General features: G+C 34.7%; 1 protein-coding gene across 1 annotated transcript in view; it reads left to right on the top strand.

Annotated features, from left to right (window-relative positions):
* VWA3B (von Willebrand factor A domain containing 3B) overlaps positions 1 to 27,304 on the top strand; it is a 70,256-nt gene that overhangs the window by 34,315 nt on the left and 8,637 nt on the right. Inside the window, exons 14-26 of the mRNA XM_069770005.1 lie at positions 1,038 to 1,220; positions 2,629 to 2,756; positions 4,234 to 4,409; positions 5,083 to 5,247; positions 6,345 to 6,384; positions 6,505 to 6,661; positions 10,987 to 11,105; positions 13,930 to 13,980; positions 16,078 to 16,297; positions 23,250 to 23,370; positions 24,185 to 24,309; positions 25,488 to 25,625; positions 26,170 to 26,267. Coding sequence (XP_069626106.1) covers positions 1,038 to 1,220; positions 2,629 to 2,756; positions 4,234 to 4,409; positions 5,083 to 5,247; positions 6,345 to 6,384; positions 6,505 to 6,661; positions 10,987 to 11,105; positions 13,930 to 13,980; positions 16,078 to 16,297; positions 23,250 to 23,370; positions 24,185 to 24,309; positions 25,488 to 25,625; positions 26,170 to 26,267 — 1,721 coding nt within the window. The remainder of the gene's footprint in view (positions 1 to 1,037; positions 1,221 to 2,628; positions 2,757 to 4,233; positions 4,410 to 5,082; positions 5,248 to 6,344; positions 6,385 to 6,504; positions 6,662 to 10,986; positions 11,106 to 13,929; positions 13,981 to 16,077; positions 16,298 to 23,249; positions 23,371 to 24,184; positions 24,310 to 25,487; positions 25,626 to 26,169; positions 26,268 to 27,304) is intronic.

Raw genomic sequence — 27,304 nt, 5'->3', positions numbered from 1 at the left:
GATTTTAAATTAGCACATGAGAAACTTCAACTCACGTCTTTTAATGTTGTTTTCAAGTTTAGTTTTAATCTTTGATATTTTCTAAAGACAAGTTGATTGTTACTGGCTATGACTCACCAAAACTTAATTTACAACTGATTAAAATATTTACGTTGTTTCACACTTTTTCTAGCTAGGACCATATATTAATATTTTATTAAAGAATAATTTGGCTTAACGTACACTTATTCAGATTCTTCACTTTAATATTTTTATTGTTAGAAATTAATGAATACTTAATTTCTTTTTACCTAGTTAATAATGACTTTTATGATTATATTATATATATTATACTTTTTTAGACGAAAAAGGGGAAATGAGCAAGATGATTGCTTTTAACTATTAAAGTGCAACAAACAATTATATTGTGAATATTGCTAAATTTATCAAGATTTATGACAGTATTCTGAACAACTGGAGTGTTATAAGAAGTTAGAGAACTGAGTCAATAATTTCTTGCTACCAGATCCTTCAACATTTTTAGACATGGTAGATCTTTTACTTTCTTGCCTAATTTTTTTTTTTTTATTGGAGGAGGAACACTAGCTTTCCTATTTACTCACCCTCTATTTTGTTTCGTCGTATTGAATCAACTTTTTATTGAACTAATTTAGCTTAATAAAAATACCAACATTTACATACGTCCAAAAATATTGTTACATACATCCAGTGCTACCAAACACCAATGTAGCAGTTTAATTTCCTGTACTTTAGTAATTTCCTTTAAGACTTCAGAAACAAAGAGTACTGATTATATTATAATTTACATTTTATTTTAATGTTCTATGCCTTAAGGCATTATCAGTTTTTCAAATCCAGTTTTAAATTAGCTCATTTTATATAATTATGAAATAGCAATCCATATAAAATGTATGCTTTTAATTGATCCATATCTGTTTCTAAACAACAGTATGACTGATCAAATTCTTACCAGTTCTCCATGGTTTGATAAATACACTTCTAGATGCCACGTTCAATATACTTTTATTGATTTTCAGCCCCCCCGAACAATTTTGGCTCAAGTCCAGCTTCATCGTAAAATTCCCATCCATACTGTATCCTTCAACTGTGATGATATGGAAGCTAATAAATTTTTGTATGAACTATCTACTGAAACAGAGGGACGATTTCATTATTACAACATTTATTTGACTGATCCTGATGCTGCAGAGTTTATCATTGTAAGTATCTGAAAATAAATATGTTTGTTTCTTCATGCTGTTGGAGGAACCACATGACTTACATTGTGATTTCATATTACAATAGATTATTAAAAAAAGAGGATTAATCCTAGTCAGATTTGAAGTAATGTGAAAGCAATGAGTGTGACATTTTTTGCTTATGAAATTTTATTAGACCACAACAAAAAAAGCCCAAATGTCACGCAAAGTGCATTTCTAGTACTACTGTTGCAAAAAAAAAACCAAACCAAAAAACAAACAACACCCCCCCCAAACTAACCCGAAAACCAAAACCAAAAAAACATATAAGCCAAATTCAGCTCTGGAAGAAACAGATGTGATCTCTGCTGTCTCAGAAATAAGTTGCTGTTTAAAATGAAACATGGTTTGTATCTTGTTAATAAATAAGAGAATGCACAGCTGAATTTGAATGATGATGAATGAATGATTCTATGAATTTTGCTAAAAGTTCCCTCTACAATAGCCACTGGGGAGAGATCTATAATGAGTAAAATGACTACATTAGCAGTGATCTGTCAAGTGTGACTAAGCAGCTCTATCTAACAATCCCCAATAGGAAATTCCTCAATGGACTAACAAAAACACCCATTTAAAGCATATTCTTGTTTTTAATTAAAGTTAACACTCAGTTAATTAGTTCCACAAATTTTAGAAATGGTGGTAGTGGAACAATGAGAAGAACCAGGAACAAGACAGTAGCAGGAAAGTTAGAACTTTGCATACACTGATTAGGAGGAAGATGTGAAAATACTCCAACTCTTGAAAGATATCAGAGAGTGTACTGGGCATTTTTGGTGATTCCGCTGATATGGACTGTGTGACACTACGCATGTTGGAAAGATGACGGTTAGACTGTGTTGTTCATTTCCAGACTTCTGGCCCAGTGGGAGTTGTAAAGGGATCATCGTTGGAATTTCCTTCCTGTTTCCTCCTGTAGTCCAAATGATTCCCAGTCAGTTCCAATGTTTACTTGAAGAGTATGGCTTTTTCTTCCCATTTATCAGGGACAGTATGTGATACAGCTGTGATCTGTAGAATGACAGGACAACAGTTGTAATATACATATGTTGTATTTTATTTATTTACTTGCTTGCTTAGAATGAGGGGAGCTACTGACCTCATTGCATTATTCAGAAATATGGCTGTTCATATCTCAAGGGGTAACTGGCTTGTTAGGGAATGCTTGTCCTTTTTCTAAAACCGAAGAGTAATTTGAAAGGCTCTATTGCCAACCACAAGAGACTACCTGAAAAAGTATGCAAAATTTTGCAGCAGTCCTTACTGAGTCATTATTCAAAATTATTATCAGAGCTTGCATAGTTTCAGTTCAGAAATAAAACATGTTTAGCAGTAATTGTAATAAAACATTTGATTTTCTTTATGTTAGAATGAAGACATACGTCTTTTGAAAAAAGAGATTGAACAAGGAGAAAGAGACCTGGAGAAAATGAAGACCTTTCATGCTGAGTGTCTCATGATGGATTGTTATAATGGAGAAAATGATCCAGAGAATAAGTATGATGTCCTCATACAGCTATTATGTTAATAAGGGATAGGAGCTATATGTTACATTTCTCCTTTTTCATTGTCTTGCATTTTTAATCTCTGACATTCTCCTCTTTTAAAAAGAAAGGTGGTTGTTTGGTTGTTTTTTTTAAACAGTTACAGTAATGGAAAAGAAAAAACTAATGTTGTGATACCTGAAATAAAGTGATGTCAAATATCTCAATAGTCTCAAATTATTAGGAATAATTAAAGCATAGAGATGGAAATATTTTTCTGTCTCCAGCACACAGTAGAGTTGCTCCCTCTGACCTAGAGAATTCATGGAAATTATTGTCCTATAGGTAGAGCTGGCTTGGTACTTCATGACTAAATTGCCACTCATTCGGATATGCTGATTGAAACATAAATTACATACAAATGTATTTTTTTAAAAGATGGCAAACACCATGAATGAAATTTAGCTTACTTCTTTTCACATTTTTTGATTTTACAATGTGTGGTTGCATATTCATGCCCTATTTATCCTTGCTTTTTATCAAAAAGTAAGTAATCTCTTAATTAAAAATAGTTTCATATTCAGCATCAGTTGAAAAACATGTTGAAAATCTCACAGTGCCAAGAATGACTGTTCAAAAAGAGGTTCTTCCACAGCATACTGAAGGCAGACTCCTGAGCCACTGTGGAAAAGTTTTCTGCATGTCCGATTCTACTGAGTTTCTGTTTGGGGAACAAACACAGACCTAGCTTCAAACATCAAGTTACCTGTAATCTCTACAGGAGCACAGCCTTAATTAAAAAATAGCTTGCCCAGTGCCTTACTTATCTGTGCAGTAATAGTACATAAGGAAAAAAGTACATTAAAAAAAATCAGATTTTTAAGACAGAAATCTATTAAAACCAGTAAGTTAAAATAAAGGTATTACAGATAAAGTGCAATAAAAGTGGAGAGTGCTGTGGAATGATTTCATATGTGTAAAAGGGCGTGTAGGATGTCCAGTATAAAAATGTATATAAGTGTTTATTTCAGAATTTTCATATTTTGTTTTTTATTAATGCTGGGACATAGGTGTATATACATTTGTGTGTATATATATATGTGCATATATATATATGTGTGTGTGTGTGTCAGTTATTTTCATTGCTGATGGTAGGTTTACTCTTTCTCCCAGGATTCAAAGTGGCTATTACAGAACATTCTGACCTCATTAAAAATATATGAGGGTGTTGCCTTAAAAGTAATGAACATCTTTTAAACAGACTAAGAAACAACTTTGAAATAGTTTAAAAAACTAAGAATATTTTAGCCTCCTTTGAACTCCCCTTTGAAATGCAGACTAGGATAATAGAAAAAATATTTTGCACTGTTAGAAGCATATGAAATGAGTATTTAAATTACCACAAAACTTCAGCTTAGTGTTTTTTAAACCAGTGTTATAGGTTTGAAGTAATTTCTTGCTTGTTTCTTCTTTTTGTCACTTACAAGCAGGAATGACAAGCGTACACACAGTATGTCTTCTGTAACTAAACATGTTGAAGAGTTGAGTACTACTCTTATCAGTAGGCCACACTGTGCTTCAGAAGAGCCAGGACTGATACCACATCGGCAAATCTGGCAAACCACGGCTGACAGTCCAGCCCGAAGGAAGAAAGCATTATATGCAGGTAAGACTGACATGAACTGTCATTGTTAGCAGAATTTATTCACTAACTTGAAAAGATTCTGTTAAAAATAGCAAAAAGCACCCCTCATCGTAGGAACAAATGAAGCTTTTGATGATTTAAATAATCATCTTTCTGAAATTCTAACTTCTCTTCATTTTTAATTTTCAGCTCTCTTGATCACTTGACCCAAACAGACAAACTATTGTCTGCTCATTTAAGCTTCATCACAGGCCCCACAATGACGAATTAAACATTTTGATGGAATGTTTTGAAAGCTCTGTAAACAGTTTTTTAGCAGTAGATATTAAACCCTTATCTCTTTTTATTCTAAATAAGTATATCATTGGCAAGAAAGAAGAGTTGATCTATGTTTCACTACTTACAGCATTACTTACACTAATATTTCTCCTTACTACACCTGTAACACTCTTTCTCTATGAAGTATCCTTTTTATGCAGTCTGAAACCAAGTTTACCCAGCTGATGTGAGAGAAAGCTTCATCTTTGGGAAAGTACAAAGTACAAATTAGTGCTGAAGTAATTCTGTCTTTGAGGTCTTGTGTAGGCAGTCCGTTAAAAATTGGGACTGGATACCAAAGAGGAACTCAAAAATCCCAGGCATGTATTTGAGCAGTAAGTTAGGTCTTCATTTCTTCCCCTTCCAACACCTACAGAGCAAACAAGGACGAGTCTGCTGCGAATCCTGAGCCATAGTGTGAAATCTAGGGAAGAAAGCCCAGAGGAAGGAACATCTCCTGAAAAAAAGAGTTTTTCTGTCAAAAAGAGCGTGAAATGTACAACCATTTTCAAAGGCAAGTTGACAGAACAGGAAGATGTGGGTGGGGAAGATGGTAACTTTTCTCCTGCTGTATTTGTAACCAACGGTGCCTTGTTTGAGGCAAAACTGTGCAGACCTGCAGCACAAAGGACTGGAACGCAGGAGAGATGCAGAGAGCTGGACACACAGGAGCGTATTGTAACAAGGGCCTTACAGCTGCGGCCAGACTCCTGCCAATGCCCAAACTATTCGGTTTACAACAGCTTAGTTATGCCCACAGTATGCAACAGCTGTGATACAGCTATGCCTTAGACTGTTGAAGGGGTATCACCATTGCTTCTTATCAACAGAATTAATAGATCTTGTTATACAGTAATAGATTGTTTTTGTGGTACAGTAATTTGTAGTTATGTTCAATGTTGAGGTTAAAGCTGAAAGTGGTGGTTCTAATTCTGTGGTACCAATGTACAAGGAGGTTGCATTTTATTTATATGCTTAGACCTGCAAAAAGCATGCTCTCTGGGACAGACACCTATGTAGAGACAAAAGTATTTTCAATACTTGGATATACATCCAGATGATTTTCATTTCTCTCAGTAATTCATGCAACTCTGAACTTAATGATAGGTCCTCTAAGATGTTCTAAAACCTCACATATGATACTTAAAGATGTTTGACTTTTTTACATTTCAGCATCTTATTTTTAGTTCTTTGTATACTTTTTATACAGATTTTCATAGTGCCATACCTTAAATTGGCCACTCCTGACCATCTCATTAGCGATACTACTTGGTATTACATCTTGAACTGGGGAATAAACTGGTTAATCTTTCATTTTGGGTTATAAGAAATAAAAACATACAAGGTTGTTGGTTTTTTTTTTTTAAATTAAATTATTCCCCACCTGTTTTATAAATTTCTTCATTGATTAATTAGGGCTCATGAGGCACTCTCACTATTGATCAAGCACCAAGAAACATAGGAAACATAATTCTCATTGATTAATTTAGCAACTGAAACAGACATTATTGTGTAGTCTTTGTGACACTGCTAGTAGGCTCAAATAAAAAAATGATGCTATTCCATGTCAGCTTATTTATGTATACTTCTGTTTGCACAAAAACTGAGAGATAATGAAATGCAAATGTTTTATCTTAGATCTGAAAATGCAGAAAGCTGTGAAAAGGACATCTAAAAGGTATGTGTGTGCATATATAGATACATCACAAAACCCATATTTTGTATTTTTCTTCAGTCATTTCAAACTTCTCAAATGTATTTCTACCTTGTGCTCCATCTTATAGTCTCTTTTTTCTAGTTCTCTAGATATGTCTTCAGCTCTTTGGTTAAAGACCCATGGCTTGGTTGCCAGGCGACTCACCATCATGGATGCCTTAGCTCCTACAACTGTCCCTCATGGTATCAAATACATCCCAGTTCTGGACAAGCATGTAGTTTCTAAAGCATTTGATGAGGTAAAACACTTACGCTGTTTCAAAGGAAACATAAAAACATGGTACTGTTTTCAAAAGGATTTTTTAATTCATTTCCATAAATGTCATAATTACATTCTCTAGTATTCATTGTAGATGGTTGATGTGCACTAAATGTATAATGCATATCTGAATGTTCATTCATGAATCAATAAGAAGGTAAAACTGATAGTTAATAGTATTTCTTGCAGACTTGACCCTTAAGTTTTAGAGCTATATATTTTTCTTTCATGGTTACCAGTTGATGGCAGTGTGCAGCCATTGGGTGTTCAGCAATTTCTTGAGCACCACAGTCTCTGCTGATACATATTAATTCACTGGAGTATGTATTTTAGGTCCATAAAGTCATTTGGAAAACTGTGCATGTGCACAGTTTGTGGATTTGTGCATTCTCAAGGTTTACATGTGTTGGCTAAGACCTTTTTAAGGTATTGGAATTCAGGAATTAAAATTTAATTCTGATAGGTGTAGATAATTGTTAGATTGTGCAAAGATCACAATGAATTGTGTACCATGAAGCTCTAATTGCCATTCCACTTAAAGGAAATCCATTTTGTGGCAAGTTGCTTTAATTCTTCTTGTGTGATGCATCCTATGAAAGTCCTACAAATATGTTGCAGCTTGTTTTAATTAATAAAGACTGTTTCTTTAAACAATATTCAAAGAAAAAGCTAAACAGCACCTGTTTAAATAAGGGGTGAGCAAGCATTCTGTAATAGGGTGTGATATAGAGCTAAGTAAAATATTTATAACAAATGTACACATTTGTACATTTTAAAGTTTTCATGTTTGTTTTTTAAATTTAGGAATGGGAATTTTTGCTATAGCATGAAGATTGTGGAAGCAAACCCAGATGCTCTGTTTTAGTAAAACCAAGTCAAAACCAAGATGTTTAAGGATTTTTTTGAAGTGTGAGATTTTTTTTATATGCAATCAAAAGATGGCTTTTTGTATCAAAAGCATTAAAAAATGTATATTTTAACATTTCAGATGTAAAATAGCCATTTTTCAAAAAAATCAGACGTTCAATGATTACAAAGCTATAAAACTATCTACTGTAAGTGAAATATCAAACAAAACACACTGTGATTTTCACATAACTCTTACATCTAATTTCTGAGCAGTCACTTCTTTTCCCATCTTCTTCCAAATATGCCTACTTGTAGAGCTCTTTCTTCCATGTTTCTAAATGAAGACCCCTTTGAATCCTTTTCAGACAATCCTGAGCTGCATTTGAACTGCTATTTGCAAAAGCAGTACTCTGTAAAACAATGATCTTTGAAAATAGTCAAAACTATGATTCAGCAAGTGCTATGTACAGGTAATTTTTAATGGCAGTTCATGGGAGCTTACGGTAGTCTAGTTCACGGCTGAATTTTGTTAAGTGTTCTTAGAATGAACAGCTGCTGTACAGAATCTGAACAGTGATCCCTGGGCTTTCTTTAGGTTCAGGGATATAAACACAAGATAATATATCATTTTTACCACTTTTTCATACCTGCTAATCCCCGTTAGTTGCATAGAGACACTCAGTTTCCCAGGCAGTGGAGAATTATTGTTCTATGTGTAGAGGCATGGATTTTTCTGGCTCTGAAGCAGATTATAGAAAGGAAAAAGAAAGTTGGGGGCTGCACATGAGATGGAATCAGTAGAATTTGTGAGCTATGGAACCCATTCCCTCAAGCTTCATGCCAGCGTATCAAGGAAAAGCAGAAAATAGGTTCTGAGACTAGACATAGAGCTTCAATAGGAGACATTAACAAATTGATTAAGAATCTTGATTATTCCACTACTTCAGAATACTTCATTGAAGATAATAAATGTACAGACATTTTTGCTTTCTTCCTTCCGAGATCTGTTTTCTTGGTGTGGAATGTAGACATCCTTGTTTGCTTTTCTGGGGATAGTATAATATTTATTTTTGGCCTTTGCTAGCAGTGATGGTGAAGTAACTATGAGCAGTTTTCTCACCTTGGAGATGCAGCAAAAGGTTTCTATGACAACTGTTCATTAACAAGAGGCTGACCTGTTGTTTTCAGCTCTGTGTGACCTATCAGTTTCCCCTGAGTTATTTCAAAGAGGTTAATTCATTAAACTACCCATCAGATTCATATCCAGAAAAAAAATGGCTTGGGGGCTTGTCTAAATTACACTATGGTAGTTCTGGAGCAAACCTTCCCTATAGAATCATGTGAGTATCTGTTGCAGACTGTGGTATCTTAAGTACAGCTTTGCAAGTCATGGAGTTTTGACTGAATGCTTTGCTCAAAAGAATCAAGTTCAGATTCAGCCAAAACCCTCATCTTTCTTTGGTCTAAAATAAGAAAGATTTCTTCCTAGGGTTATTGTGCTTTGGTTTTGTCTTTAAAAATTTGAAAATCTGGTTTTGAAATGAAAACCATTTTGAAGCAAGTGAATTCTTTTGATATGAAAGTTTAAGTATTTAATTTAGAAAATGACAAAACATTTTGGCACTAAAAAAGCTTCCCTGTGGTTTCTTTCAGTTGAATCTGTCAAATTTCACTTGACTTCATGAGCAGTTTTCATTGCTCTCAAAGTATGCATAATATTTCAAGTTTACTATTTGCTAAGAACATATTCCATTCTGGTTTCATTATTCAATACTGTAATAATGTGTTTATGTTTGTCTGCCCCTCATATCCTATTCAAAGTGTTTTATAAACTGTATTAAATATTCATTTTGCAAATGATGCTGTTTGTACTTGGCGTTACTCTGGGAATTTGTAATGGAAAGTAGGAGAGGGCTTCTACATGGTGAAGCCCTGCTGAAGTTTTATTAACTTGGTTTGAGTAACATAGCAGACAACAACCATGGCAGTATGGAGCTGGAAGAGGGTACTCTCAGTTCCTTGCCTTTAAGATTTCAAACTTCACCTGGAAATGACAGCTAGATTTCATGGCTCACAGTTCTGGGCAGAGATTTACCTCATCTGTCTCAGGCAAGATACTTCACTGACATGTTCCCATTAACTTTAGCTTCTAAGTGATCTTAAGATTAATTTAATATTAGGAGCTTTGATGTGGTCTGGTGCTGACATGACACAGATTTATTAATCAGAGTAAAGACGTCCTCAGAAAAAGAGGGGAATATGAAGTCAGACTGCTGCTCTGGAAAAAATGGTCATAGAGCAGTGATCGGGAATCCAGCTAGGCTGTGATGATTCAAACACAAATAAAACATCACTGAAAAATGTTCTTAATTAAAGAAGTTTTTTTATTGTTTTATTTTCTGATTGTTTGCCTTCTTCCCCCAACAGGGGTTTTAGTTTTATTTAAATTGAACCTCATCCATCTTTTTGTCATCTATATCCTGATCTCAGACAGGCACTTGGCAAGGCTTCCCACTCAACCATTTGTGTTGAAGACAGTTTTGGGGAGAGTAACACTCTCCATCTTCTCCATTTCTTTCTTGGATTTTTTTCTGTTTATAATCATTATCAGGACATTGATAATAAAATAGCTTTTCTTGTAGAAACTGCTGAGTAATTTAAGAGTTGAAGGATGGTGGGACTTTGGACTGAGAAATGGGAAGGTACCTTTCCTCCTATCATCTTTTTCTACCCTTTTCTCTGCCTTTGAAGATCTAATTTTAAGTGTATGACTTTCTATTTTATAATGAAGTTGACTTGTGTAGATGCTGTATTACAAGATTTGAAAGGTATTGAAGTTCCTGATTTTGACCAACCTAGTTAGGCTTCTAAACCTTCTTGTGGATAATTAAGATAAGGTTCAGTGAGCAATATCTACCTTGTTCACTCTTTGGTGATCAGTGTGATGATGGTGAAAAATGTCTCTCTCTCTTTAGTATTCTAATTCCTTAGAAAACATGTTCCTTCAGAATAAAAGTATTAAATACACTTAAGTAAGTAACTATCACACCTGTATGCTAGAATTAGATGCTAATAAGTATAAGAGTGTTGTTTTAAGGCAATACAATCTGGAATATGGTTATGATCTAGACATGCTTGTCTCCCTTCTGACCTACCCTTCCATTACTAAAATGAGTTGCTTGACAGTACTGATTTAGTTAGAATTAACTACTAGTTAGGAATCTTAATTTGCAACTTCTGCATAAAGGGATTGTATCATTTCAGAAGATTTTATTAACAGGCTGGAAACTATGTCTTAATTCTGACACTTCTTTGGGGTGCTCAGATCTTTCTGCAGCCTTCCAGTGTACCTTCTGGCTGCTCTGATCCTTGGACATGGACTCATGGGCATTCAGTTATTCTGGTAGAGTAAAAGTTGTATGATAAATGAAGTCTTTGTCTTTTATTGTATAATAGATATTACCGTTGGCACATGTTAGCAACGACAAGAAGCGGATCACACTAATTAATCCTCAGGTGGTGAATCTTGATGCCTATAAAAAGAAGCTGGAACAAGCAATTAAATCCTATGAAAGGCAAGTCTTCTCATCAGAAATTTATCATGTTTGCAGTCTAAATTCAGATTTTTCTTATGTAGTGGGTATTTGCTCACACATGCTTTGCCCAATACTGGTAATTCTGCATGTTGACACACTTTAATCTGCCATCAACCTGTTGGAGAAATGTTTATTTTCTTAAAAAAAGAAAAAAAAAACCAGAATGAAAAAAACAGATAATAGGCAAGGAGATAATAAATAATATGTTGCTCATATTATGTTGGTTCAATGACAAAAAAAAAAAAAAATCTTTTATTTTCTGGGAATAAACCTGAAAGACATCAGCCCTGGGGAGGAATCTCCCCTAAACATAACGTGCTAGCCAGACTTTTAGATTTCTAAATCCATAGGCTGACATTTAAATTAGTGGCCTGCTTTTTGCTGCCAGCTGCCTAGCACCTAATTATGGATGCAAGAATGTAACTGAGGCATCTATAAGATACTGACAATTTTTTTTTTTTTTTGAGACATATGTGTTGTGCTTATTAATTAAATGTTCATAAAAGCACATCAGAAGTAAACAGGACAAGGACGTTAGATCTCTAAGCTATTTCTTTCCTTGATCTAACTTTTGTGCATTTTTTTGGAGTAATGCAATTATTTGACTGCTAATATAATTCAGTACGCTTATGAGAGCTTTGTCTAGAATTGTTTTAATAAATAAGATATCTTTTTCAGGCTGTATTCTACTAACATTTACAGATGTAATTATTTTATATGACAAAAAAAACCCTTGATGACAAGTGTTTAGGTTTTGGTTTTTGATGAATTCCACTGAGGCCCTTTAAGGTTTTTTTTCCCTCTGTATTGCTATGATCATACCAGTTATTTTTAAAGCATGTATATAGCTCTGTTTTTCATTCCCATTTCCTATTTCTAAATGTATCCATCTTTTGTGGTAAAAATCAAGAGTTCTAATTTCCAAATGCTGCTTGCTATGTCTAATATTAATGGAGTTCAGTGAATAAAAATCCATTGTTTTTGTGTGCTCTGTCACTGAGACAATACTATTATTATCAGGTTGATGAAGAACTGATTTCATCTGGATAGATGAAATCTGGATTTGTCACTCATTTTGATAGAAGGTTCAAGTGGTGTATTTTTGATGGTGACTTCTGAAAAAAGTTCAAGTTTTTCATTGCTGTGCCATACTATTGACTATTTTACTTTTATTGACTTCAATTTGAGGGAAAGAAAAGTGTTTTCTTGTTAAACTCTGATGATCTTCTGCTGACAGCATTTTCACAGTCTACTTAAAACTTTGGTGACTGGAAGTGCTGTTTATTTATGTTTATCCATAGAGTTCAATGAATCAGTGAATTTACAATAGTAGGATTGAGTTTCCTACTTCAGTGAAAAAGATGTATAGAAGAGAAATCTGCCTGAAGATCCTTAAAATTGACAATGTAAAAAAAGAGTTCTCATTGCTTTTCCTCTACATGTGAAACAGCAACCCAGTCAAATTTATTTTGCTCTAAATGTCACAGTACTTTTCCAGTAATTGAATTTGCAAAGGCTGCAGTTCAGCTTTGTGAATAGTGATTGGTCACAAATTTATTCTGACATCTATGGATGAGACAATACATCAGGGCATGAAGGTTTCAAGAACAGAAGCAAGCATGACAATATCTTCCCCATACGTAGATTGACCTTAGCATCGGATTTAGAGGGGAAAAAAGTGGCGAGGGCAGAAATTTTTTGCTCTGACAAAGAGAATATCCAGTATCAAAGGAGAAAAATGTTGGAAGCTTCAAAATGTGTATGATCTTGTATAGCCAGAAGCTTTTACAAATGAGTTAGTTATGAGTGTGCACATTTAAAAGTATGAAATAGGCAGTGAAGCATACTGAGACTGCAGATTGTGAATGAATTAAGTGATTTACATTCTAAAAATGCTGGGGTAGTAGATAAAATGAATCACCATAAAATTAATATTCAAAATCTGGTGATAATGAGCTTTTTTGTACAAGCACCAGTAGATCTGGCAAGACTGTTAAAAGTCTAATGGTTACAGTTTTTCCTAACAATGAATTTGTTCTTGTATTTCCAAAGGAAGTTTGGAAATTTTTCTAGAATTACAGCAATTAGGATCATCAGTAAAGGTTTATTTCTATAGTATGAAATGAGGTAATTGAGTGATGGCTTAATTGTTTGAGATGTTAATAGAGAAAACTGTAAGTTAGATGACCTAATAAGAGTTTATAATTTATGTCTAAAAAGCAACAGCAGAAAGTTTAGGGGTGCTTTTACAAGATCTCAGAACTGCATTGCTTTGGGATAATCACTTCTGTTTTCCTGTCAGTAGTTTTTCTTCACAGCCAGAGTTTAATGAAGTAGAAATCTGAATGGCACAACTGAGGGGTTATCTTAGCATGAAAAAAAAAAAAAAAAAAGCAGCATTGCTCTCCATGTGTCTTCAGGCTACAGTTTGCTGAAACTGTTTAATTGGAGGAACTGTGCTTAGCTTAACTGGCATTTAATCAGTTTCATTATTTGATTTAGCTTGCTGGTGCTGAAGAGAACCATCTATAGAAAATCCTGGCAGGAAACGGCAGTGATTGCTATTAATCCTTCTATGACCCTGAAATAGTCACACTGCTGCTTGGTGGAAGATGCTGTTTTCCCATCTTCTCTTGCAGTTGATAATTTCATAGCTGAATAAGGATACAATTTGATGACACAGTGCTCTTGGAATACAAATCAGTGCAGATATCTTAAGAAACTGTGTTTATTTGCTAGATTTGAGATGATCAGATGCACAAGGAACTGCATTCCCTCAAAAACTGCTTTACTTTCTTAATAGGCGCCTAAACCTAGTTATTTGGAGAGCACTATCTCAGGAGGAAAGAGACAAGTAAGCTATTACCTTTTGGTTTTCTAACTTACCTCTGAAAGGCTGGTCGTAAATATTTGATACTTTTTGATTGCTATTTCGGTAACCAGCCTTACTTTCAAAAATGTGTATTTAATATGGAGTAATATTAAATTCTGGACCTCCTTTTTGCAGTGCTGATTATTTTTAAAGGAAAGGGCTTGCATTCCATTTGAATGGTGCTGGTCTGTTCTTAAGGAGTGTCAAGTGGCAGGGCCTTGGGAGGGCAGGGTGTTGTTGCCTTTGGCATCAAGGTAAATCTCTCATCTGGTGAAGACCACTTCAGTGGCTGGTTTGCAAAGGTATAATAAGCACCTTTACAGCATGTGCTGGAACTGTATATCACATTGCAAGTTTGTACTACTTTAACTAGCTTATTTCTGTATATTGATTTAGAAAACTAGTGACTGCATAAACAAGACTGTGATCAGTGAATTTAGCATCTGTTTACTTCAGAGAATAAAGTAAAGATAAATTAATGAAAACTGAATGGGCATGAAATATTCCTAGGCAGAAAAATGGGAATTAAAACTAGAATGCTTTTAAGAAGACTTAAGCTAGTGAGCAAAAAATACACACTTCTGTCATCAGGAAGAACTAAAAGCCCATTCTGGTGCAGAGAGGAAGTGAAGGCTGTTGAACAGAAGAACAGCATATAAATAAAAAAAGGAAATAGATGTCTGTTTGTAGAGAACGAGTTGTAGAGCATAGAAATTTGACAGAGTGGTATCCAAACTATTTTATTGTTGGTTATGTATGGCCAATTATGTATATAAGGAAAAAAAGTCCTAGCAATTGTACAGTCTGTTGCTAGAGGAGCATATGAAAATTGTTAATATTGGTGCATAGAAATTGAAATATTTGATCTATTTCTCTTCTAAATTTACAATTTGAATGATCATGTTCATGTATTACAAAAGGATGACAACATACTCTCAAAATAAGTAACCTGGAAGGAGAGAGTAATAAACAAAGTCTACTAACATAGTCACATGAGTCCTGAAATAATTGGTTGAGGAGCTTTCTGGTTCCCTAGTGTGTATTATCTCAGGTACCAGAAATTCAAATTTATTAGAGAAGTGGTAATATTGTGCTTGTGTTCAAAATGGTTGAGAGATCAAACTCAGGAGGTAAGTTAGCTTGACATTGATTATAAATTAATAATGGATTCAAGTAATAGAGAACAAAATCTAGGTAAATATACTGGTCAGGTTAATTTCAATACAAAGCAGTTCCTGGAGGAGTACAGAGATAAGCAGTGACAAAGAGTGGGGCAACGTGGTAGGCATCAAATTGGTTGTATGTATTGGTAAGACAGACAAGTACTCTCCCCAGTTCTAGGTTTCATGTTTTTTTAAATGTTGGCAAAGCTGTAGAGAACAGCTACTTTTTGAGTACTAAAAAGAAGTATGTTACTTCCAATTGGAGTTGTAAAGAATTCTACCTGTTCTGGATTTTGGAGGGTTCAGTTTGTTTGTTTTTTATCAATAAGATTACTGTATCTAATTCACCTTTTGGTTTATAAGTACCTTCAGTGTGTAGTTTCAAACTGGCTCTTTAGTCTAGTGGACATTGACATAATCTGAGCCATGGATAGAAGCAAACTCCTGATCACTGAGTGAAATTGAGCAGCACAGGACTGACAGGAATAAACAGCAGGAGATTATCTCTTTTTTATGTGATCAGTCAAGACTGATGTGGCAAATCAGGACTTAGTAGGTGTCTGGTGCCATTTTAGATTGTCTAGATGCTTGCCACTTCACCCTATCTGCTGCTCTAGAAGGGCCAGGGATTTCCATACTTTCTCACTCATATCTGCAAGTTCTTTACTGATGCCTCACATATTCTAGAACATATAAAATGGCACCAGACATCTATGCTCAGCCACTTGAATTGCTCTGTAGATGTTTTTCTATGAGATATGGTTAAGCCAGATGTGATTGTTTGACTAAACAATAGCAGCTGGATGAAACACAAGAACTTTAGGCTTTGTGATTCTATTTGTAAAGTACTGCCAAAATTAATTTTTTTCCTACTTGTGATTACTAATTTTTTTTAAATTTTTTTTTTTTTTTTTAGATTTAAAGAGGATGGGCCAGTCCAATATATGCAGCATAGAGAAGCTTTGCTGGAGGCTTTAGAGAATTTGGGGTGGCCAATTTCCTATGAAGATGTAATATTGTTAGAAGATGAGATACTGGCAGCATTAACATATATACAACAAGCCTCTGATCTTCAGGAAGCTGTCAAAAAGGAAACTGAAAAAAGCTCAGAATCACACATAAGCAACAATAAAAAGGTAATAGATTGGAAGGGATTCCCCCCTCCCCCTCGATATTCCTCTTCAGTATGTGCTTCTGGAATAATTTTGTTCCATGATTAGAGCTGATAAAGTAGGCATTTAGCATGATGCTATATATATGGATAGAGGAAAGAAGGTAGTTAAAAAGGGAGCAAGCTTTCAATGACTTTTTTGAAGTACCAGGGAAGCAGAAGTTCTGAAGCTGACAGCATCACAGAAATCGAGCCTCTTAGAAACAAATCTGAGCAAAGTATCTTTATCTCCTCTGCAAAGACAGCAGAGATATATATGAAAGAAGGATATATTAAAGGCAATTATGATATAAGATTTGTGGTTGGGTTAATATCTGATAAACAGGACTAAAAGATCTTGTAATGTTGGAGTAATTCACTGTAATCTTCCATGGCATCTTTCTTGTAAGCGAAAAGGTGAAGAGAAGAGGTGGCATTTAGCTTCATATTCAGACACTAAAATTTAGCTGTCCATAAAATGTATGCCTACATGAACTGATAGCTAATCTCACAGTGTTGTGAATGGAGTCAGTGGCATCTGGAGCTCATCCTGAAGTGAACACCTACTTTTGGCAGGCCAGAGTGCTCTCTCCACTCCCTTAATACAGTAGCAGAAAGTAGTCTAGCTACTCTGAAACTGAAGTTTGTGACTTTTGATCTCTCTCTCTCTCTCTCTCTCTCTCTCTCTCTCTGTCCCCCAGATGAACCTCTGATTTTATTTGGAACACTATTGAGAGGGTTAATGAAATGCATATGCAAATATATGAAGCAATAAGTACAAAAATAAGGCTAGTGAGTTATTTTAGGCTGCCCTATTGGAAGAGAGGATATATTTTTTTCAGTTTAGCTCTTTCTGTGGTCAGAAAACATATCTTAGGTTACAATGTTGTATTCTTCTATGATTATTTTCACTCTTTCAGAACATTCTTGAAAATGAATTGATTCTACCTTAATGGTTTTACCTTCAAGATATGAGTATGAATTCTCAGGGAAATGAAAAACAGACTTTTATATTTTTAAAAGTGATTTAATCTTCCCCAGTGGAAAGATTTCTGTATACACTATTGATTCTTTGAAATTCAAAGTACTTACCTCTGAAAAAACCAAAAAATTTCTCTTATTCAGTTTCAATTTTTTTCATCTAAAATCTTCATCAAACAGTGCTTCACTGTGAGTGCTGCTGCCTCAGTAGTACTGCTGTTTAGGTAGGGTAGTACTATGATAATATTAAAATAAGCTCTCTGGGAAATTAATAAGAAAGAAAATCTATTCTCAAACCTCTAAGTTCTAATAGAGGATAAGTAGAATAGAGAATTAATCATAAAGCTCATATATTAATATATTCCTTTTCCTGTTCATTGTTTTATATCATTGAGTGAGAGGAAACTGCTCTTTAACTGAACTTGAAGGTGGAGTTGGCCTAGTTGCAGTGAATGCTGAGGAGAGTCCTAGGCTTTGTATTATGTAGGAAGCATAATCAAGTGATCATAGTAGTTCTTTTTTGCCCTGATATATGCAAGTATAAGTATATAAATATGTATGTATATAAATATGTATATATATGCACACATACATACATCAATTTGAAGAGGTAAGCTAAGTGAAACTCAAATGAGCACAGTACAAACATAGACTGTGGGTTCTCAGCAATGAATGGGAATGTACAATTGGAATTTACAAATGTAAATTATGCCAAGTGTCCATATTCTCTGCTTACCAGAGTATACCAAAAATCTTTACATACTATGACATAAGTCACAAAAAATTATTTGCATTAAATGGAATAGAATGTATTATGATAGCATAGACCATGTATGAAATTAAGTCATTATGGAAAGGATCACATTCAGGTTTCTGTAGTTTTTGAGATTTTTTTTTCATTAAGACTGTACTTTTGAAAACATTTTAATGTCTTCAAAAAACAGATGATCTTGATTCATTTTACATTACTCTGAAAATATTACATTGCTACTACAGTGATTTTGATTATTGATTTTACCTCTGCCATATAATGTCCCAATACAAGAGCAGCAGAAACTTGTTCATGTTTCATTTGCTGACTGTATTTTTACTGTTGCCTTGAATCAACCAATGTGTGCTCTCAGACATGATGTGATTAACATTGTGCAATCACTTATCCTGAGTCAACCTGCTTTAGGAGCCTAATCAGAGCACCATCTTCAGTAATTGCTAATCTGCAACTGAAAGGCTTTAAGAGTGAGAGACAGAAATGTAGATGTAATTAGAGTTCTCTTTAGGTGGTGAAAAAAGCAGTGGAAAAACCCAGAAGAAAATGGGGAGCCTTTTGAAAATGCTGTCAGAGGTTTTTCCAACTGTGATGTCTGTCTACAAAATGGGTGTAAAAAAATAAACTGCCAGCTGAAATACATTACAGCAAGGAAATAGTTGATATGGCACTGAATGAAAATTGTCATTGCGAGATGGTAGAAAAATCACAATTATCCTGGAGGTCTACTCAACAAAGCAGACTTCTAAATTTCCTGCTAATTTTTTTTCACTAAATTCAAGATAAAACCCCTTAGTTTCTAGCATTTAAGGTTCATAATTACCTACACAACTTCTTAAAAGAATTAGTAATCCTTTTTGGATGTCCTTGCTATGAGAGCTTTCCGTTTAAGCCCACAACTGAATTAATGGTCTGGTTATCCTCCCTCTGTGCTCTGACCTTCTCTGGGAGTTGTGCTCAGGCTGCTATGTTTGCACTTATCTGTGAAAGGTAGGGTATTCCAGTGCCTTATTGGAGGAGGATGAAGTAGACAACCATCTTCACAGGGCCATGAGATGACCGAAGACCTCTAGTGATGCAAGAAGTAAATGCTTTGGGAAATGAGCAAATACTTTTTGTTTTTATCAGGCAAAATATAAAACACTGAAAGTTGATGATTACCTAATTGGAGGGCTACTTGTAGACTGTATTTTACTTATTTTACTCAGTTCCTTTTGCTGTACAGATTAAAGCATGGCTTGACAAAAATATTTCTCTTCAGGCTGGCACTCAGCTTTCATCTAAAGATATTAAAAATGAGGAATGTACCATTTACTTTTTTTTTCTAATAAGTAACTGCTTTGACTTAAAATATGGTATCTGTTTTCTATTTTGAACTTGTCAGGCATAACAGTCAGCCATCATTTCTTATGATGGTTTTTTTTTCTCACTGAATTTTAAAGCTGTTTGCAACATGATGTCACTTAGTAAAAGGAATTGTTCAGGGTCCCCTGCCCACTTCTCATTAGGCAACCTCAGGTCTACTGGGGTCATGATGTTACTATTCTCCAAGCATGATAGCTTCCAGGACAGTTTTGTGCATTCTGTTAAAGGCTGTAACATTTTCATGTAAAGTATTTTTTTCCCCACTGTTGTAATCGGGGCTTTAATAGTGATGGAGAACATTTCCTCTCATACTAAATATTTCTATTTCTGCATATGAATGGACTTCAGATTCTGCAGAGAAATAAAGCTGCATTCATTGCTAAGGATTAACTCTCATTAAGAATATACTTTTAAAAGTACTGTGTTTCCCCTTAGGATAAGCTCGAACGTGCAAGGCTTACGCTTGTTTGTGACCCTGCTGAATGGTGACTATGTGATTAAAAATAACTTAAAATAGTTAATAGGCATAATGTGTTTTGTAAAGCATGTTTATTTGGGTGGAAAGGGACCTCTAGTGACTCACTGAGTCTGTTCTTTCTGAAAAATATGTTTCTTAGACAATTGATTTAATTATTCCTAACAAAATATTTGTAGCTGAGACTTGATTCTTTACAAGAATGGAAATTCTGGATCTCCCTTGGCAGTTTCTTCTATTTCCTGGTGTCCTATTTCTTACACTCCTCATTCTTCCTCACTGTTTAAGGATTACTAATTGCTTTCTGTTGATACCTTTTTTGCATTCATATGTTTCCTAAACAGCTTGGCCTGTTTAGGCCCCTGCCTTTGTTCTTGTGTCTGTTTAGGGACACAAGGGAAAACAAGCATCCCAAATAGTGCAACAAGAAAAAAGTTATAACTACCTAGAAATGTCAATTTTTCCATTGTCATCAGTGAAGTAACCTGCTGGACAGACAGCATGTAGCTACAAAAAGTTAGGCTCTTTCATAAAAATGGACTGTGGTCTACACACAATGGGCTTGTTGCCACTGACAGCCTGGGAAAAGCAGTGGTTGCTTGGCTCTAGAGGTGTCAGGATTGTGAAAAGCCAAAGTTAGAGCCAAGATACATGGAGATCTGTGGATAGTCTTCCTATCCATTCTTAGTTATAGTAGGAAAGTGCAAAAACTAATCTCTTTGAAAGGGAATTTAAAAATGTAGCAGGTATTGGCAGAGGTAAACAAAATCTCCTTCACCTCATGGTTTAATGCATTGCCTTCAACAGAAGCAGAGCTAAACAGGGTGAAAATCCCTGAGAATCAGATGGGGCTCTTTTGTAATAAAAATATTGGAGAACGATAGCCCAGAAATGGGCGCTCTGACAGTGTCTGGGTCAATTGCGCTGAGCACCTAAACACTGTGTGAGACGAAGGACAGATGGATTTGAATTTAGTATTTCTGAGCCACCTGAATTTTGCAGGACTCGGCGTCCTCATTGTGGATGCCTGTGCAGTCTTTAGTATTTGGATTAATGCGAGTGCTGGAAGTTGCCCAAGTTATTAGTCAAGCTTTACAAATTAGTTGATAATAAATATTCAGCAGCAGCTGTCCCTTTGGAGCCTGAGGAATTAAGTAAATGGTATACCCAAATACCTTTTTGTGTCCGTGGAGCTGGAAGTCTTTGCACGCAAATCAGCCTTTGTTAGGTTGTACTTCAAGCAGTCAGTTGAGTGCTGTAAAAAGCCTCTGGTTTAGACTAAGTTTGAAAAACAGAACTGTTGATATAGTTTATATTCTGTAGCGGTAAATAATAAACTAGAAAACCACCACATTTCTCCTCTTTAAAATATCTCTTTGCCTTTTTGTGTGCGTGTTTTGCTTATTTTTAGGACTTTTTTTTTTTAGGATTGTTTGTGATTTTTGTATGGGAGATTGGAAAAAAGAGTTTGTGATAGTTATAGTGAAACTGAGAACAAACAATTTAGTCAAAGTTATTCCCAGCTTTTCTGTCATTATTGACTGTTACAGAAAATCAAGTATCAAAATCAAATATATCTTTTTAGGAAGAAAAATGTAATCAGACAAGGAAGAGGTCGTACACACCCTAGCAAGCAGGGGTTTTAGAAGCCTGTGAGTTATCATTGTTTTTCAGAACAGTGTGTAGATCTGTGGAAAAGTTTGAGATTTCAAGCTTGTGGTTTTATGATTCAAAGGAACTGTGTAAGAGATGGATACTTGCAAATTGTTTACGAGGTAGGCTAATAAATATGTGTTTTAAAAATTAATGGGGAAGCTGAATTATTTAACTTTGCACTTGCTTACAATTTGTATTTAGAAACATTATTGTGAGCAGTATGGACAAAATATTGTGAGCAGTATGGACTTTTTCAAGAATTAATTTGTGATTGTTGTAGTAAATATAAATTACAGTGTTATTCTTGAGGATTACTAAAATGTAAAATACTGGGATTATGAACTTTTCAATATTAGAAAGAAAATATTCTTATATCATCAGTTTTCTTAATTTTCTCAGGAAAGCAAAATGTAAAGTGTTCTTTCACATTCTGACATATCTACATAATACTCTGATCGTCTCAAAACTTCCTGTAAGAGACGTGCCCTGAACGGGAAGAAATTTTTTCTTCTAGAAGAAAAAGGGATTCAGGAACATGATTTACTTTAAAGGCAAATAACACTGAGACTCCATAAAATGTTAATGTGAGATATAAAAGGCTTTAAGGTAAAGGAATATGGTGACTGTAAATTCAAGTATGCACAAACTTGGAAAGCCTGACAGTATATTTTTACATAGACCCCTTGAGATTTGTGAGTCTTTGACTATTTTTCACATACTGTGTTTCCCAGAGCCCCCTGCCTCAGTTGTTGTGTGAGATCCATTGTGCTTTTTGCATTCTTCATTCAGTTACTCCTAACTGCAGTCACTGACTTCAACTAGGAGTTGAGTTGGTCCACAGACAGAGAGCCCCACTGGTGTTTCTATTTTCACCATCCCGGTACGTGGTCCCCCAGACATATTTATGAGCAATTCAGCGGTAAGCTCCAGTGTCCTCTGTGGCTGTGGTACATTACAGGAGCTGTAGTCTGGGGAGCTGCCCCCCAAAGAGGAGAACTAGTGTACGAAGAACCCAAACTAGCAGGGCAGAATGATGGACAGTGGCAGCTCTGGAAATTGTAGTATAGTATTTTGCTAAGCTGGAATGTTTTAAAAATGATGAAAAATTTAATTTTTAATTTATAGTTTGGAAATAAACATTTTTCCCAGACACTTCAAGATTTTTTTCAATTTTTTTTAATTCTATATTTGAATTTTTTTTTTAATCAGTCATTCCATACAGTGAGGTACTTTTAATGAAAATAAGATTATTGTGAAGACTCACATATCTGGACAAAATGAATGTGTATAGAACATTCAATTATTCTGCAAAACCAGTTGATTTTTCCTTACCTCATCCTTGAATATGAATTGTACAACTTCTTTGTAAAATTTTTTCTAGGAAAATGGCAGCCAGAGCCATAATGCATCAAGGTAAATTTCTGCCTGAACACTCGAAAATATAGGTATTGTTATGACCATGTAAAACAGGATTTTATAGTGAAAACTCTTAGTTGATCTTATCTATGAGTACTTTCTGTAACATTGCTTCCTTTGTTTATAACTATTCTGAATGTTTAAAATAATTCCAGTTTACTGTGAATTATCTGCAGAGGTCATAACATTACATTGCCTAAATATTTAATTAATTCCAAAGGATAGATTGAGGCTGACAGGCTTAGCTGTTGTGGAAAAAATAATTGTATCAAATTACAGAGACTTGAAGAAGAAACTGTGAAGTCAAAGTCCAAGAAAAGACAAAAAGGCCAAGTATTTTTGATTCACAAAAGCCAAAAGGTGATTGCAAGATCTGATGTCACAGGATTTTATTATCCAGGTATATCCACATTTTAAATATTTTTTAGAGTTTCTTAATGCTGATAAAACATTAGTTTGGGTCAAAATTAGCTACTTCTATCTTAATCAGATTAAATATTACATCTGCATACTCATGAAAAATGAATATGTATCTTGTGTGTGCACATATATACATTTATAAAAAGACATACATTTTGTAAAGTTAGAAAGCAATGATACATTTATATAAGAAGAGTATGGAAGGAATTCCTATTAAGTAACTGAGTATCCAAGAGTATCAACTTATCTCTCTTTGATGTCTCCCTTGAATGTTGTTGTTGAATGTTTGGCAAAAGCCAAGCTTCTCCGTGTGTTCAAAGAATTCACTAAATGCTTCTGCCTTTTTGTTTAGTTTTGAGCCAGAATGATTAGTAGGTAAAATTGTGTTCTGTTATTGCATAAAAAAAAGTGTGTGTGTGTGTGTATGTGTGTTTATCTTTGTGTTACCATTACTTGTTTTTTTAAATTACTTTTTTTTAACTGTGGTAATAGTTTCATTATGTCAACAATCATCCACCTGATGAGCTTACAGATTTCAGACCTGGGCTTGAAAATTATTCTTTATTTTATTTTTATGGCATTATTAGGAATCGTTACTAAACCTGTGTGGTTTTTTTTAGGTACAAATTTCTCTATTGCCCTAGCACAGCTTACCCTAGCTAAATGAAAATGAAGAATGTATAGTATAGACACGTTTGACCTCAATGATGTGTGACAGCCTATAGGATTTTAAAAAAATTTCCACAAGGGGTAAAAGACAAATAATTTGAATATTTTATTGTGTTGTTTTTCAGGAACTGTGATAAAGAGTATCAGTTCTACCTATGCACTTGTTGACTTCAGCAATGGGGAGATCTGGACTGTACCTGTGAAGTTCACTATACCTGTGGGAGGTGCTATGCCGTGCCCACATCTACAGGTCAAAAACTGTATTTTTTTTATGACAGCAAATATGCTTTCTTAATTTTGTTCATTTGATCACACATAGAATAAAGGACAGGGTCTTTTTTTTTAATCTTTAAAATACATCTATTTATTTCAAAGAAGAGTTTTTAGTTACAGTAATATCATGCTATTTTCAACACGCTATTTTTCATTTGTTTGGAGCTCATTTTCTTTGCAGTCCTATTCCTTTGATTATTAGCATTCTTTTTTCTTTTCTTTATAAAACATGAATATTTGCCCACCTATGGAGGAAAGGTGAGCTATTTACCAGCAGACTGTTTCCTAGCACATAGATTATGAATCAAGGAGAGTCTTTTATACACAATGTGATGTACAGCAGGTTATAATCATTTGTTTTTCACAGCATGTTTTAAATCCAGCAGATAACCTTATACTAAGGCAAATAACAGTAATGGAGAATAAAATTCTTATTACATTTCTGGTTTTATTTAAAATTTTTCAGCTGACTATCTGCAATCAGTTTTTTTTCCAGGTGGTTCTTATTTACACAGGAGAGGGATGATGGCTACAGAAAGGATACAGAATGGATACAGCTGTTTTGAATACAAGAAGCATTTTTTATAACTGCTTTGCTACACTTAAAACAAGACAGACACATGCCTTTTTTTCTGTTTAAAATGAAGGCAAATCCTGATCTGGTAGATCCTCGTATTCTGTAAGGGGAACATCCAACTCTAGAGAAGATCTGTGGAATTTGATAGAAAATTGTGACTTCTGTGTTCATTTTTAAAATTGTTTTGTATAAGTCAGTTACATATGGAATTCTCTAAGTTTTCCAAGCTTGCTTTAAAAGCTCATTAAAAATGTATAAATTTGAGCAAAGTCCATGGGAATGAACAGTTGTAAGAGTATCCTAATTCAGTTTGACTTGCTAGTTGAGCCCTGCTACATTTAGTAGGGCTCTGTCCTTTATTTTTGCTTTGTCTCCTCTCCCTGATTCAGTGGAAATTGTGAGTGATCGGTACATGCAAGGACCAATTTGTTCTTGTTTTCTTTTAAAGATCCATATTAAAGTGTGGGAATGTGTTAGAATGATGATTAATGTAAAAATATCTTAGTATTTACCTTTTATGTCTTGTAAAACTCACAAGTTACATGGTTCTTGCAAACTAATGCTTTCCTGATGTGCAGGTTGGAGACTATGTGTTTGCCAGGACTGGGACACAGATAGGAAATGAATATTATGTGCCTGCCATTGTCATAGCAACACCAAAGAGGGAGGAAACAGGTGACAAACTCTACACAGTTCTGATGTTCAACAACAGGAAGGTAAGTAAACCTAGAAGATGATACCAATTTGGCAACGGTATTACCATTGTTCTATTTTTGATGAGGCAGATACAATTTTCCAGGCTAATGAGCTCACTGTCCCAATCCCTGTCTCCAGCTAACCAAAACAAATCAGATTTCAGGGCTCAGTGAAGAGCTTATGTAATAGACATGAACCAAGAAATTCTGTAGGATAATTTATTCTTAAATCATATTCTGTTCTTTCCTCTATAATCCGTTTGGTGGCTTTCACAAGCTCCATGCTGCTAAAATGAGAAACATAGGGAGTTTTATCACAGTCAGTACAGTCTTCAATCCATTTCATTATGTATGTTTGTTTGTTTGTTTGTAAGCCATTATGATAATTTTACTGCATTTTTCATACTGCATATTAAGAAAATGTACTTTGTACTTGAAACTTTTATCTTCATTATTTAGAGGCTGATTACAGTTACATTAAAACAGTTGACTTTTTAGACATACGTATCTCCTTGTTTCTGAGATTTCGGTTTAAATTAGATGAATTTTGATTGTGTTATTGCAGGAACACTGTGTAAGAAGTGGGCTTATTAAAATCAGCCAAACAAAGTATGCCTTTTCCTGTCAGTACATAAAAATGGTGCAGATGGTGGATTATATGACGTGAGTATGCTTGAACCTAAAAATATAAAAGTTATTTTACATGAATCTTAAATGTTGCATTTTGGGTTCAACTGTGCTGTCCGATTTCCATATGTAGTACTCTAACTACAGTTGTTGTGAACTGGCTTGCTTTATACATGCAACCAAGTGATTTCACCCACAAGCATGTCAGTCAAGAGCATGAGCTGTCCTACCATTTTATTATCTGGCAATTTATTGCCCTATTTTCATTTTGGAAACATTGGTGGGATGTGGAGGTTTGAAGCTTAGCCCCAGGAAGCAGTTAGAGGATTGCTGAAAGGTGGGATGGAGTTTCTGTTTGTTGTAGACCTTATTTTTCCTTTAAGATATTTGTTGTGATATAAAGCTATGCATAAAATTGCAAATTGTTTCTAAGATACTGAATCTTCTGCTGGGCTTAAATCTGGGGAATGATGGGGAGAGAGCATGTAGGATGAATATGAGCCCCTACTTAAGTTCTGCAGAACTTAAGTACAGCAGGGGTAACATTTTTCTGGTGTGAAGTGTGCACTGAAAGTGCAGTGGTTCCAAATGATTGTGGATTACTTTTTCATCTTGTATTAAGTTCTAGTTTAATACATTTGAAATAGCACTGGATTGTGATAACCTTCAGAGCACTGACAATCTCTGATGGCTAGCAACAACAGATCTTAAGAAGTAGAATAAGATCAGAACAATCATCTAGGGATATTTCTTCAGAATAAATTCCCGCCCTCCAGCAATTTGTGATTTAAGGATTTTCTGAAGCAGAATTGGAGTCTCTGTATTAAACAGCCTTGATGGATTTTTCTTCCATGAATTCACGCAGTTACTTTTTTGAACCCATGTAAACCTTTATCATCCATAGCCTCTTCCCAGAAGGAGCTGCACAGTTTCACATTTTGTGTGAGAAAACATATACTTCTGTTTTGACTCTTCCATCTGCCTTGACATCCCATCGGGATTCTAGACTGAACGGTTTCCTCTTCCATGTATGTCAATGTAGTATGGGCACTGCTGTCAAAGACGTGTATAAT

Source organism: Haliaeetus albicilla, chromosome 25 (genome assembly GCF_947461875.1).
Source record: "Haliaeetus albicilla chromosome 25, bHalAlb1.1, whole genome shotgun sequence".
Taxonomy (NCBI): Eukaryota; Metazoa; Chordata; class Aves; order Accipitriformes; family Accipitridae; genus Haliaeetus; species Haliaeetus albicilla.
The sequence above is the reverse complement of the archived record's forward strand: the minus strand, read 5'-3'. Positions and strand labels throughout refer to the sequence as shown.